Genomic DNA, 15,799 nt, shown 5'->3' with positions numbered 1-15,799 from the left:
CCACCAACGTGTGTGCGAGGCCACCTTGGCGAGGCCACCTACGTGCGTGCGAGGCCACCTTAGCGAGGCCACCAGCGTGCGTGCGACGCCGTGGCTGAGATGGTGGTGTGTGCGCAAGGCCATGGCTGAGATGGTGGTGTGTGTGCGCGAGGCCATGGCTGAGATGGTGGTGTGTGCACGAGACCCTCCATATGAGGTACATGGCGCGAGGTGCCTCCTGAGATGATGGCCCGATGCGCCCGCGAGACTGTGGGCGAGATGGTGGTGCGCGCACGAGGCCCTCCATGTGAGGTAAATGGTGCGAGGCATCCTCCACAAGGTGCATGGCGCGAGGCCTTCTGGTCGTGACATTTGCACGTGGGGCTCCTTGGCTAAGCATGAGGCGAGACGGCCCCGTTGGGCACGTGGGCCTGGCTGAGGTGCCACATGTTAGCATTTGGGTGTAATGTGGCTTAGTCTCCCAAAAGGCAGTGACTTACGAGGCTTTGAGAGTTTTGGCCAGAACGTAGTCACGCGAGACCTATCGGCACGATCCCGACAACATGACTAAGGGACCCTTAGCCATGTGTTCAGTGTAGAGAATAGAGAGAGATTTTTCTTTTTTTCTTGGTGGATTTTTGACATCCACTGCAAACAATGGGAAATACATAAGTAATCAGATAGAGGTGTCCGAGACATTAGTGGTTTTTATCACTAGGAGTGTTGGGTTCAATCTCTTAAGAATACCTTAGCATTTCAATTTAAACTTTGTAGTGTTTTCACTAAGGTAAATTTCAAACTCAAAATGTACTTTACTTTATAGACTAATATTGTTTGGCTAGAGAATTGATGTTATATTTAACCAAGTGGAGGAATGTTGTGATTAGTTAAATACATGGTGAAATTGTTTAGGCACGAAGATGTGTAAAAATAATAACGATTTCACAAAAGTCAACATGTGAAAGTTGACTTTTGATGTAGCCATTTATAAAAAAATCTTTTTGGGTCCAAAATATTTATTTGGAGTATATAAGAGTACCCAATAAGTTTGAGAGCATTTGGGAATGTTTTGAGAAAACTTTCGGAGCGTTAAAATAGAGGCATCAACCTTGGCCAACAAAAATGGTAGACTAGGTGACACGTCGCCTAGGCTATCCATACATGTCTGTAAAGTTATGTGTTTTAGCTCCAAAACTTAAATTTAGATGATCTAATCTCATTTGTTGAGTTTAATAAGGGTCATATACTATTTAAAGGGTATATATGGCGAATTGGTGAATAGATCACTCATCTTTTTTTCTCTCTCTCTCTAAAAGAAGAACTTCCTCTCTAGTTTTCAAGATTACTAGTTTTCTCCAAGATCTTCATCAAGAAAGTTTTACTTTTATGAAGACCTAATGCTTGTGTATCCCAATCTCATTCCGTTGCAGTAGCTTCAAGCATTTCCATAGAGAAAGCAAGGAATATAGATTTTTAGAGAGCAAATTTTGTGTTTCACAAAAAATCATAACTTTATGATTTTATGTTCTAAGTGTTGTTCTTCAATAATGGTCTACTCTACACTTTGATTTCTTTGCATTTATGTAATTTGTGTTTACTATCATTGAAGTTAGATTACTTGTATCTTTTGATTTGAGTTGTAACACAACACTAAGGTTGCTTATAGCCTAACCGTAATATAATGTGCCTCCTATAAATTTTTAAGAAATTCGGAATAATTTACAGTGCCGAAAACAGATTTCAAACAGCTTGTTGCACGAGTACTTGTTTTTCTTATATACATGGGAAAACAACTGTTTAAACTTTGTTATCAGTACTATAAATTATTTAAAATTTATTGAAAATTTGGATATGGTATATTATTACTATAAGAAAAAAAAATTGGGATAAAAATACCCTTATATTCCATTTAAGGGGTGTATTGTACCTGTAAAGAAAAAGTACTATCCTAGCGTAAACTTTCCTTTTGGTTTTAATTGACCGAAAATTTATTTTGGTCAACTATTATATTAATTGCAATCATTGAACAACTATTCAATAACTAAAAATATTGTAACAATCAGTGGGTATATACTACCTTAATCATTACTAACCCATAAAAATATATATTTTATACATGAATTAAACAAGTAAAAATATATATAAAATTGACTATTGAAATTTGAGTTTCTATGCATCTTAATACATAGTATTTACAAAAAAAGGCCCAAATTACTAATCATTAGACAAATATGTTCCAAAATGCAAATGGGACCAAAATGCCCTCTCTCTCACCCAAGCATACCACCTCTCCTCACAAAAGTACCCCAACAAACTCAAGCCATCTATGGCAACGACACTCATATGCTATTAATTATTCCATTTTTTTTTTTAATGTTTTTAGTGATTTAAAATTCAAAACTTAAATTTAAGAAAATTATTACTTAAGACACTAATTTATATGTTTCGAACAAATTTGTTTTTGATTTTTCTTAGTTATGTTCGCTCTTTTTCTTTCGAATTTGGAAATTTGAAATACGCAGAATTTTGAACCCAGTTTCAATATAGAATTAATAGTGCCATTAAAACTTGATTTTAGAGACATGGAGCCATTAAAATATGATTTTGAAGACAATTTCGATATAAAATCGATAGTGCAAGTAAAACTTGATTTTAGAGATAATTTTTAAGATAATAATTTTGATGGTTCCATTAATGCTTGATTTTGAAGGCAATTTCAATGGCAGTATGATACAAAATCTATACCAATTTGATGGTGCAAGCAAAACTTGATTCTTTGGATTGTTTTGGTAGGCATTCACGCGCAAGCCAACTTAATTGAGCCATAATTTTTTATTCTCTTTGAAATATGGGACCCACAGGTTATGAAATTGAAGTTCATTTAGATATCGTAGTCCAATTTTAGGCCCTAAATATGTTGTTTGATGTACTTTCAAACCCCCCGAAGATTTTTTGTTCGATTTTTTTAGTCTTTTTGTAATGTTTGAATTTTATTACCCTATGATTTTTTGAACCTATATTTATTAGTCAGATTTTGCTTGCACCATCGACTTTTTTTTGTTTTTTATAATTAAAATTGTCTTCCAAAACCAAATTTTTCTTGGACTATCAATTTTGTATTAAAATTGACTTCCACATTGTGATGGCACCATCGAAATAATAGCAGCTTTTCATTGATTTTGTCTTTAAAATCAAAATTTGTTTGCACCATTGATTTTGTATTGTTTTTGCATCGAAATTGTCTTCCAAAATTAAGTTTTTATTACACAATCAAAATGACATCCATTCTGCATTGATTGTCTCCAAAATCAAGTTTTAATAATATTTTTGATTTTGCATCAAAAGTGTTCAAACATATAAATTAGTGTCTTGAATAAAGATTTTGGTGGGTTTAGGTTTTAGATTTTGAATCATTAAATATATTTAAAAAATTGAATTATTAAGACAAGGTGAATGGGCGTTTCAATATTGATGTTTTTACATGAAAATTTTGATTGGGAGGGAATTGTCCAGGGTAGAGGAAAAGAGAAATGAGAATGGCAAGGGTAATTTTGTCGAAATTGAACTTTGGAGCATATTTTTCAAATAATTTTGTATACAGGTATATTTAATAAAGGAAAGCTGTTTATAGGCATAGAAACTCAAATTTATCTTTGACTAAGGGAAAATTTATGTTAAAAATAAATTTTCTAAAATTTTATAATAGACTTTTTTTTTTAAAAAAAGAATAAATTTATAAGAAAAATCTAAATTTTATAAAGTGATGGTAAATTAGACAAAATCTAAATTTATTATTTTTTATTTGAGTCCAATATAAAAAACATCAATTAGAATTTATTTATTTTTTACAAAACCTGGAGTAATTATTCTTGAAATACATATAGCCTTAGTAAAAGTAATCTTTTGATTATCATCCAAAAGAATAATGTAAAATCGAAAAAGCTGCGTTGATTATTCTAGTGTAACTATACCAAGAACTTCAATCTCAACACTTATACTGCATTTGTCATCCACCACAAAACCATTTTCTGGGTCTTTGAAATTAGTCTCGGACATGAACTCACGAAAACCCCGAGCAATGGAACCAATTGTGTTGGTATCTGAAAAAAATCAAATCATGTAACTGAAAAAATTACACTACACTCTACAACTACAACGACAAAAAAAACTACGGCAACAACTCAGAAAAGTACAAATTTAACGCCTAAGAAAGTGCATATAATACAATCTTCAGCATACAAAAAAAAAAAAGGTGGGAAAACATTGAATTAATATTATAATCTCACCGCTTCGTTCAAAATGTTTGCCATTTTTCTTTTGGTTTTCCATTCCTATAGTGTAATGCACAAGTAGTTTTGAGTCAGCAGAAAGAGTTGAAGCATCCACATCAAGATATATTGATATGATATTGTTGATCTTATTGCCTTCTTCTTGGTATCCTTTAGGATAGAAAATAATCCTCCTGAGAGAGAAGAGATAGAGAGCCAAAATTAACAACTCAAATCGTGACATGTTAATCTAACTAGTGCTACTCTTGCATTATCATTCGTATGTAGACATACCATTTGTAGTCTCCAAAAACAGAGAACGCAGTTACATAACGTTTGGCTGTTGTTTGTGTGACATTAGAAAAAATCGAGCCGGGCCGGTAAGTCACAGGATTGTTAATCAAACTAAAACACTGCGCTTTCGATGTAGTTTTAACCACAAAAACCTCAACACCAAAACCACATGTGTCATTAACAAGGTAACCATTGCATGGATTCTTAAATGTTTCAAGATCAATAAACTTGACGACACCCCATTGTGTCTTCATAAAATGGAATCGCTTTACTGTCGCATCTGCATGTCTCACAAGGTTAAGAACAAAGACTTGGTCAAGTAAATTACTTGGTCTTTATAACATGTTATTATAGTTCAAATATTCAAACCAAAGTATATGATGAAGCTACCTTGGGGACCAACATATTTATCACGAATATGATCGAATATGAAGAAATTAAAGAGAGCATTGACTTCCCAACCAGCAGGAAGAGTACTTGTTTCCACTATTTCCAAGTAAACAGATAAATAGTTTTCCCCATCTTTGCTCTTGTCCCCAGTTGGGTATATAGAAAAGTTCCTATACATTGTAATAAATTTCAGCAGGTAATAATGATCTTAACTAGCTTAGCAGATCAAAATTAGAGTAGTTTACTAAATCAATGAACAAACCATTTGTAGCCCCCTGCTTCAAAATCATTAATGAATTTCTCTATGGGCGATTTCGAAAGTGTGGAAAAGGACTTAATTTTTAGCAAATGGTGGCTCGGCAGAGCATCTCTTTCTGTAATTTAACAAAACACAAATGAGAAATCTTTGTCTTTGCCTTCAGAGATGTGTGAAAAGAAAAGAGATGTACAGTACCATGTAGTGCGGCAGGAAGAGGGGCAGAGGGTGTGATAGTCTGGGGCGGAGGAGGAGAAGAGATTTGAAACAAACTTTCACTTACATCAGCCGGAAAAGTAGTGCTATTGGGAGGAGGCGAAGCTGGTTCTGGCGGAGGAGAAGAAGGAGCTGTTTGAAAGCCGGAGTCGTCATCTTGAAAATGATCTTCTGGAGATAGGAGTATGTTAGGGGGAAGAGGAGGTAGTGATGGTGATGAAGAAGCCCCACTCTCTGTATTTTTGTTGGAATTTTGGGCATTCAACGACGATGGCGAAGATGCCATGAGCAATCACTGTGATAGTATAGCAGCACTGTAGCTAAGGAGGAAGTAGTGAAAGGAAGTTGGACTTTGGAAAGGTGCATCAGCGGCTCTCATGATTGAGTATTCCTTTATCGTTTTGAATGGATCTTATTATTATAATCACGATTGCCTTTTTCTTTTTCTTTTTCTTTTGACATTGGAGAGTGGGAATTGGAACATAGTACCTTCTCTTTTTTCACTCTAGCTATACTATTTTTGTGTTGGTAGAAATTAATAACATTTTTATTTTAGCATAATTGGCTCAAGGATTTTTTTTTTTAGTTCAATATATGCTACAATCAAAGATGGAATAAAAATTAACATAGAACATGTCATAAATAAATCGCCCTCAACTTGTCACAACCCACTAGAGAAAATCTTTGGAGAAAAGAGTCTCAAACCTCTACCAAGATGTATTATAATATTAATAAGAAAAGAGTCTCAAACCTCTACCAAGATGTATTATAATATTAATATACAAAAATATTTACTAAGGGCTATGTTCAAACCCTTCACCGCCGGTTGCCAATCTCATGGTGGCCACTTATTCTAACACTTATTATTGTTTTTTAACTTCAAGAATTATTAGTTCATTTTTTAAACAAAATTTTAAGATTTTAATACACAATTTTAACATTTTCTTTTGGATCTTGTCTTGTGTAAAAATTACTAGACTTTCTGTTTTGTTAAATGATAATTTATATTATATATTTTGCAAAATAAAACAAAATAATACCCTGAACCTAATTTTGGTAAAAAAAAATTAATATAATTAACATGCCCCTGGATTTTTAATTTTAATTTATTTATTTTCAAATATGTAATATATGTTATTTGAAATAAATAAAAACTAATTAACAAATTTAAACTATTAAGAAGTTAATATATTATAAAAAAAATGAAAAAATTCATATTTTATCATCAAAATAATTCAAACTCTCAACTTAAAAGGTAAATTAAACCTATTAAATATAATAAAAAAATTGAATACTCAATATTTGTTGGGTTTTATGGCCTTATAAAACAATGACGAACATGTAACATGGTTTTATATTATCTGTTATCCCCAAAATATACGAAGATGACGTGGCAAAAGAGAATGAGACACGTGGCATCACCAATCACAGAAAAAACACAAAGTATATTGACGGGAAAAATAGATAGGTCCAGGATCTAGGAAAGCCAACCAAGCCTAAACTACCTAGGTGTGGTCGGCCTCACCCCTACCCCTAGGGGTGGTCGGCCTAAGCATGCCCAAAGGCCTAGAAGTAGTCGGCCCTAGCATGCACAAGGACCCCTAGGGGTGGTCAGCCTAAGCATGCCCAAAGGCCTAGAAGTGGTCGGCCCTAGCATGCACAAGGACCCCTAGGGGTGGCCGGCCTGACCTCAACCCCTAGGGTAGTCGGCCTAAGCAGGCCCAAGAGCCATCTAGGTGGTCGGCCCACCCTATCTTTCATGGGGTGGTCGGCCTAAACCCCCAAGTACACTTCACTGAGAAATAACCACTCTCGTTCAAATTGAGATCAACAAGCCTAGCACCTAGAGGGTCACAGGTCCAGCACCCAAGTTGTGGTCGTCGGACCTAGCACCTAAGTCTAATATACCAACAGAGAGTTAACATCTCCCAGAAGTTTCTATCATGCATTATCAACCACGATCCAGAGAAGACAACAGGAAGACCTGCGATCTCATAATCATGGGAATGTGGACACATATCTCCACTACCTGATATTTGTGTGCCAAACCACGATCCCAGTATCACTGGTCGTGTAACAGCTCCTGGGAACTATAAATAAAGGACCCAAGACTTCATTAAGGGGGGTCTTTTTTTTCTGGGAGCTTATTTGCTGGAATTCTGGGCAAGTGAGAAACGAGTGAATACTTTTGTTCATTAGTGTAATTGTCGAGTGACTCAATACTAAAAGCTAAGTGGATTAGGTTATTACTGTTCATCTGAACAGGGCTGAACCACTATAAAATTCTTGTGTGTTTATTTAAGATAATCGTACTCTGTCATTTATTTCATTTATTTCGTTCAAAAGGTGTCGTATATTGTACATACGACTGTTGACCAATTTCACAAGTCAACATTTTGGTGCTTTCATTGAGAGTACAAAATCAAGAAACACACTTTCATCATTTTTACAATGCCTCCAAAACCCAGTCAGACCAAGAAGACTGCTCCCAGGGATTCCACCACCCAGGATCCTATAGATCCCGTTAATGAACCTCAGGTGAAGGTTGGAAATCAACCTGATGCAGAAGATCCATTGGACGCTAACTAGGAGGAGATGGCGCAATTTTAGGCGAGGTAGGAGGCCTTTGCTGTAGAAATTTCCCTTCACAGGGCGACTATGGAACGACAACGACGGAAGATCAATGAGCAGGTCCAGAGGATGATCCAGAGGGAGCAGGAGGCTGACCGGAGGCACTAGGAGGCCGTTGTGGCCTTAGAGGCGGCTACTCAGTTAGCCCGAGCTAACGCTAAAGCTACTGCTAAGGCAGTGAGGGAGGCTCAGACCAAAGCAGCAGGAATGCGAGTCCACAGTAACAGAGAGTCCCAGGGGAGGAGTAGGACCCCAAGGACACTCTCAGAACCACTTTCCCAGGATGAAGAGGCACAGTCCAAGACTGCCTCCTCCATGACTAAGAAGAATAAAACTCCATCTAGGAGTAGGAGTATTACCAACCCGAAGGCCCCTTCCCAGGGGGAGTGATGAAACAACGCCGAAGATGAGGGTCAAAAATTTGAGAGGCGTGACAGGAATGGAAATGGCCTCTCCAAATCTCAAAGTCATGTAGGAGGAGAGGCTCGGGGGTAGGGTCGCACTGACAGGGGCAAGACGAATCTACCGCCCCTACACCCTTAGTCTCGCAAGGGAAATGAATCGATGAATAACACAAGTACTGTGTTCGATAGGCTGGGGAAAGATGCGCGACCTCAGGATTTAAGGGAGGTCATCAATAGGAGGATCAATGCTCAGGAGGAGGTACCAGGGATATCCACCCCACCTGGAGCAACGATCCCACCAGCTGTAGGCTCAAATAGATGCACTCGTTATGGCTGTTTAGGGTATAACAAAGAAACCTTCAGATATCGAGTTGGCTCATAGAAGTGGGAGCCCTTTCAATGCCAAGATCCAAGCTGCCCAACCACCACCGAAATACAAGACCCCGAAACTTCCTACATACATTGGGAAGGAGGACCCGGTATGACATATTGGGAAGTTTGAGGATCAGATGGAGTTACTCGTTGTGGAACATGATTATAGGTGCATAGTATTCCCTACCACTCTCTCTGACTCAGCTCAGGAATGGTATTGGAAGTTCAAACCTAGATCCATCACTTATTGGGAACACTTCGGGAAGGAATTCTGCAAGGTCTTTAGTGCCGAGCGGATTCAACCACTTTATGCCAATCAGTTAGCCGACATCAAGCAAGGGAAAGACGAATCCCTGAAAGACTACATTCAAAGATTCATGAGAGAGGAAAACCGAGCGACCATGGTAGGAGATGAAGGAAAGTTCATTGCCATCTCAGTAGGAATAATTTATCATGGTCCCTTGTGGGATAGTATACATGGGAACCCTATCAACACCTTGCCAGAGTTCCTAAACCGAGCCGAAAAATACATGAAGCTAGATGATGCTATCATAAAGGATAAACAATCCGACCACTGTCAAGGCAGATAAAAATGGCGCAAACCCTCAGGGCAGCAGTGGGGGCAACGGTAAGAAGAGGAATACCTCAGGGACCGAGTAGGGTGGAGAGAAGAAAGCTAAGTCAGCACTCGCTGACAAACAAGCTAAGCATCAACCCTACCAGCCCAGGTTCACCAATTATACCATCCTGACAACATCAAGTGTAACGCCCTGGTTACCCCAGAATAGTTACGGTGATCGATGAACCGGAAATTTGACTCGCTACTTGAGTCCTTTGGTTAAAAACGTGTCCTAAGTGTAATTAACAGGTTAAGGTGTAAAGTCAATAAAAAGGAAAGGATATATTTTAATATAAACTGCTCATGAGCTATTCAAAACATTTACAAGTTATTTACAGTGTAAGAAGGTCACTACTATTTCAAATTTACAACCCTGCCGACCTAAGCGGCAAAAATAGGGTAAACCCCCTAGTTCCTCTGAGAACTCCTTGGCCGTGGTGGTCAAGCGGCCGCATATGTACACATCACCACCTAAGCTCTCCACTCAAGGCTGGGTGAGCTTTTCTTTCCCTTTACCTGCACCACATAGAACCCATGAGCCAAGGCCCAGCAAGAAAACACAATATAGCATGATATAATATCAACAATTATCATAATAATCATTCAGGACTATCAGTCCAAAACAGATAGGTGACAATCACAAAAGTGGGTACAGCTCCCTTTAACCTTGTGACGATAGGGTCACCGGGGCTCAATAAATAAGTGAACCTTTCACTAGCTTAAACAGGATAGGTGCATGGTGATTAATCACCAACATAACCTTCCTCATGACTCTAGAGTCATAACTATGGAACATCGTTCCCTAGCCATGTGACAAACGGTCACCTAGGCCCTAGCTCTCAGTAACTAGTCTCAGACTAGTCAAGCGCTTATAAGTTCATCGACCTTAGGGTCAGTCCAGTGTTAATGCCTTAGAGTAATTCAACACTATTATCGATTAGATCTAATCTTCATTTGGCCCAGCATTCATAACGCTCTGCCATTTCTGACTCTTAGGTCAGTATCCCTGACTAGTGAGTACATATACAAGTATATCACATTCTATAGCATTTAATAAGCAATCCATGTCCACATTTATCAACCAACATGCCTCAACAACAACCACGCATGTCATATATACACAGGGTGCAGTTTTCTTACCCCCTGTTCGAGCGAAAGATAATAATAAGAACGACTCCTGAGAACGATCGATGTTTTGGTCCTTTAGCGATTACCTGGTCATAACCAATTACGGGATTCCATCAATAAAATGAATAATAAAGGGTTTCCAAACCCAAACCTAGCCTCTGAGACATCGAGCACTACTAAACTGGGTAGTAGGATCGACCCCGAGGCCTAAGACTAACATCCCTAAGCCAAAAACCCACTTCTGGCCAAAAAGACAATAAGGGTCGCGACCCTCCTTGGCCATGCCGCGGCCCGCCCCTCAAACAGAGGCGACCAACTTCAGCACTCTTCAAGGGCCGCGGCCCTTCCTGGCCATGCCGCGGCCCAACCTCCAGTTCAGCCAAAATCCTTGTTTTTCTTCCCTTGCGATTTCTCTTGGAACCAACCTTTCAAACCAAGCTTAAACAACACTCAAACCTCCAATACAACCCCTAAACTTGATCTATAACACTCCCTCATCAAAACCCAAGTGAAATCCCAACCAAAACTTCCATCAATTCCAACTATCCTCAACAAAATCACAAGCTGAAAACTAACACCAAAACAGAGCATACCAGAAAACTAATGGCTGGAAACTTACCTCAAACCCAGGTTGTGATGCTCTTCATTGGTGGAACACTCTCCCAAACTTCCAAGGTCTACTTCCCAAGCTTGAATCCTCAACAAGAGCTCAAAAATGACAAAGGAAATAGATGAAGGAGAAGGTACGGGTAAGCTCAAGAACTTGCTTTGTTTTTCTCTCTACTTCATAGTATAAAGGAGTTTATATCTATCCTAGGGGTAAAAAGACCATTATACCCTATGTATGGGTTTCTAAAGGCTCCTAAGGGCAAATCTGTCCTTTCCAACCTATCTCGTTAATCATAATTAACGCTCTCCAATTCCCGCTATTCTCAATAATCCCAAACACCAATAATTCATAACACGTTACCCTTTTACTCCCGGCAACGTTCTAATCTTTAAAATCACCCCGAGACTCAACCCAAGCCCCGAACTTAAACCCGTTATGACCAGACCGCTAACTAGTAATCCAGGATCGTCTCATGCCGAATTGCTCAGCAAACCCACATTATAATGTGGTCTCAACAACATGTCACCGAGATGCATACAAATATACAATTATACCCTCAACGGGCCAAATTACCATCACACCCCTGTAATTAAAATATGGACCCACATGCATGCATTTAACATCATATTATAACATAATTCACATATACATGCATAATATCATTTAATGGCATAATTAAACAAGTATAGCCCTCCCGGCCTACTAATCCCGCCATTAAACCACATCAGGGAAATCAGGGCATTACATCAAGGGTTGAGATTTACTTGGCAACATACTAGGAGGTACCATACCGAAAGCCACCACCCTTGCGCTTAGAAGGAAAGAAGGACAAGAATAAGTTTTGTAGTTTCCATAATGATTATGGGCACGACACAAACGAGTGCAAACAATTGAAGGATGAGAGAGAGTTTCTTCTCTGATCAGGAAAACTCTTGAGGTACCGAGGCAACACCAAGACCCCAAGCAGGAATCTAGAATTCTGAAGGCAGATGAGTCCACCACTTGAGCCAGCAGTTGTAGACTTCAGCTGGATACCATATGTGGAGGACCCCACATAGCAGGCAACAGTAATAATGCTCGTGAGCGATATGCAAGGACCCTCAGGCATGAGGTAGGGGAGTCTTCCCAGTGTATGCCAGTTGAGGAGCGGTCTCCAAAGAATCCAAAGTATGAAAGTGAAACTCTCACTTTTACAGAAGATGACGCCAGACACGTGAGGTACCCCCACAATGACCCTCTGGTCCTTACCATTCAAATCACCAATGCTCGATTGAAGAGATGCTTGGTGGATACGGGAAGCTCGGTAGATATCATCTACAAATCATCCCTCGAGAAGATGAAGCTCATAGTCAAGGACCTGACACCGTGTTCCCAAGTGATATATGGGTTCATGGGAGAATGCCTAGCACCAGTAGGAACTATCAAACTATTGGTCACAGTGGGGGATGCCCCCGGGCATGAAACTGCGATGACAGAGTTCCTGGTCGTAGATTGCTCATCCACTTACAATGTAGTACTCGGGAGACCCCTCCTGATGGCATTACATGCAGCAGTATCTATCTGGCATCTATCTTTGAAGTTCCCCACCAGCGCAGGGCAAGGATTCGTATAGGGTAACCAAAGGGAAGCACGAAAATGCTATAATGCCTCAATAGTCAAGGCAAATAAAGGACCGTGCGTAAACAAAAGAGGGTGAAGGAACCGATGAGGTTATCAACATGGAAGTTGACGTTGAGAGAAACATTCTACTGGAGCCGAAGGCTCCTTTTAACAAAGATTTGTCATTATAGCAAGTTTGCCAAAGTAAGGGAAACGACGCCGATCCTCGCTTTGGGGATGACGTCATGGGGGTAGGACCAGTCGAAGATCTTGACGAAGTCCTACTAGATAAGGAGGACTCGGCTAGAGTAATCAAATTCGGGAAAGAGTTAAAGAAGGAAATTAAAGCGCGATTGGTGGAATTTTTGAAGAAAAACCAGGACGACTTTGCCTGGTCACATAAGGACATGGTTAGAATTTCTCCATCCGTAATAAGTCATGTCCTCAATATAGACAAGAACCACCCACCAGTTCAACAAAAAAGAAGATTGCTTGACAGAGACCGATCTCAAGTCCTGAAGGAGGAGGTCGAGCGGCTTAGGGAAAAAGGTTTTATAAGGGAGGCCTACTACCCTGATTGGGTATCAAACCCCGTGTTGGTCCCAAAACTAAACGGGAAGTGGAGGACCTGCGTGGACTTCACAGATCTGAACAAGGCCTGCCCCAAAGACTGCTTCCCATTACCCATAATAGACCAACTAGTCGATGCAACATCAGGACATGAAATACTCTCATTCATGGTTGCGTATTCCATATATAATCAAATAAGTATGCACCCTCTTGACGAGGAACATACCAGCTTCCGGACAGACAAGGGATTGTACTGTTATAAGGTGATGTCATTTGGCTTGAAGAATGCAGGAGCCACCTACCAGCATTTAGTGAATGGCATGTTCCAAGACTTGATCGACAAAAATATGGAGGTATACTTCGATGACATGTTGGTCAAGTCCAAAGAAGGTAGAGGGCATGTTCAAGACTTGGAGGAATACTTTGCAATACTTAAAAAGTATAGCATGAAGCTAAACCCTCTCAAGTGCTCGTTTAGAGTAGGTTCTGGTAAGTTTCATGGATACATAGTCAAGTCACGTGGAATCGAGGCTAACCCCAAGAAGATCAAAGTATTGATCGACATGAAGTCACCTACCACAATCAAAGATGTGCAAAGCTTAACCGGGAGAGTAGCTGCCCTTAGTAGGTTCATATCAAAGTCTACGGACAAGTGTGTTCATTTCTTTAACTTACTGAGGGGCAGCAAGAAGATCCAATGGACTGAGGAGTGTGAGGATGCTTTCCAAGCCCTGAAGGAACACCTCACCCAACCTCCCATCCTAGCGAAGCCAATATATGGTGAAGTATTATTCATCTATTTGGAAATCACCGAGCATGCAATTAGTGCTGCTTTGATAAAGGAAGAGAACAGAGTACAACACCCTGTATACTATATCAGTAAAAGGCTAGTAGGTGCGAAGTCTAGGTATCCCCCTCTTGAAAAACTAGCTTATTGTTTAGTAATCTCCTCTCGAAAGCTCACTCGATCCGAGTCCTGACTAATCAACCGCTGAGATAGGTTCTTCAGAAACCAGAGGCCTTGGGACGATTACTCAAGTAGGCAGTGGAACTAGGACAGTTTGATATCACTTATCATTCGAGGACGGCGATAAAAGGACAAGCATTGGCAGACTTCATAGTCGAAGGCACCAACCTTGAAGACCTTCCTACCAGTCGGAGAATGGAGATACCGAGAAGGAATGAGATACTCCTGTGTGAAAGCTATATGTTGATGGAGCATCCAATGAACACAACTCAGGCGCATGAATCATATTGATCACTCAGGAGAATCATCGAATCCATTGCGCTCTCAGATTTGGATTCAACGCTTCAAACAACGAGGCCGAGTACAAGGCATTATTAGCTGGATTACACTTGTCTCAGGATGTACATGCACATTCCCTAGAGATATTCAACAATTTCCAGCTAGTGGTGTACCAAGTATTGGGGGAGTATCAAGCCAAGGGACTTAGGATGGTGCAGTACATGAACAAGGTGAAGGACTTGTTGGCGTAGTTCAAGAGATACTCAATTACACAAGTCCCAAGAGAGCAGAACGCCAATGCCGATTCCTTAGCCAAACTTGCCAGTGTCAAAGACACAGACACCTTACATGTTGTTCCCGTTGAATACTTGGAAGAGAGAAGAATAACTGAGCAGGAGGCACTACCTATTGAGTTAGGAGATACATGGATGACCCCTATTATTAACTATCTTAACCAAGGAGTAGTACCCATCGATTGGAACAAAGAAAGGAAGTTGGTGAGACAAGCTACACGGTATATGATAGTCAAAGGGGTACTGTACCGATGAGGGTACTCCTTACCACTACTAAGGTGCATTACACCCGACCCGTCAAAGCTGTTAATGATCGAGGTACACGAAGGTTTTTTGTGAAGATCACACTGGGGGGCAGAGCCCATCAAAGAAAATCCTAAGACAAGGATACTTTTGGCCGACGATGAATGAAGACTCGATGGAGTATGTCAGAAGATGTCACAAGTGTCAGATGTTCTCCAAGATACCCCGAGCGGCACCTAATGAACTAACACAGATACAGAGCCCTTGGCCCTTTGTTGTATGGGGGATCAACCTAATCAGAAAGCTACCCACAGGAAAGGGAGGAGTCCAATTTGTTGTTGTAGCTGTGGACTACTTCACCAAATGGACTGAAGCAGAATCGCTCGCCACCATAACCTCGAAGAAATTCTTAGACTTTGTGGTGAAGAATATCATATGTTGATTTGGCCTACCAAGGAAGATAGTCTCGGACAATGGGACTCAATTCGACAGTGATATGTTCACCGAATTTTGTACGAGGCATGGAATCACTTCTTTCCTCGGTAGCACACCCCCAAGCTAATGGCCAAGTAGAAGCAGCGAACAAGACTATCAAAGACACTCTAAAGAAACGCCTTGAACAAGCCAAAGGAGCCTGGCCAGAATTACTTCCTGAGGTCCTATGGTCACATCAAACGACGG

General features: G+C 40.0%; 1 protein-coding gene across 1 annotated transcript; it reads right to left on the bottom strand.

Annotated features, from left to right (window-relative positions):
- Positions 1–3,754: 3,754 nt before the first annotated feature.
- Positions 3,755–5,964, bottom strand: LOC133805708 (BTB/POZ and MATH domain-containing protein 6-like). Its single transcript, XM_062243871.1, has 6 exons — positions 5,386–5,964; positions 5,194–5,305; positions 4,932–5,101; positions 4,542–4,821; positions 4,266–4,441; positions 3,755–4,079 (listed from the first exon to the last, which is right to left on the bottom strand). Exons 1-6 carry the CDS (start codon positions 5,687–5,689, stop codon positions 3,931–3,933), a joined length of 1,191 nt encoding a protein of 396 aa, XP_062099855.1. The 5' UTR covers positions 5,690–5,964; the 3' UTR covers positions 3,755–3,930.
- Positions 5,965–15,799: the final 9,835 nt, after the last annotated feature.

The sequence above is a fragment of the Humulus lupulus genome, chromosome 1 (assembly GCF_963169125.1).
Source record: "Humulus lupulus chromosome 1, drHumLupu1.1, whole genome shotgun sequence".
Classification (NCBI taxonomy): Eukaryota; Viridiplantae; Streptophyta; class Magnoliopsida; order Rosales; family Cannabaceae; genus Humulus; species Humulus lupulus.
Note: the sequence above shows the minus strand (reverse complement) of the source record. Positions and strands in the feature narration are given on the sequence as shown.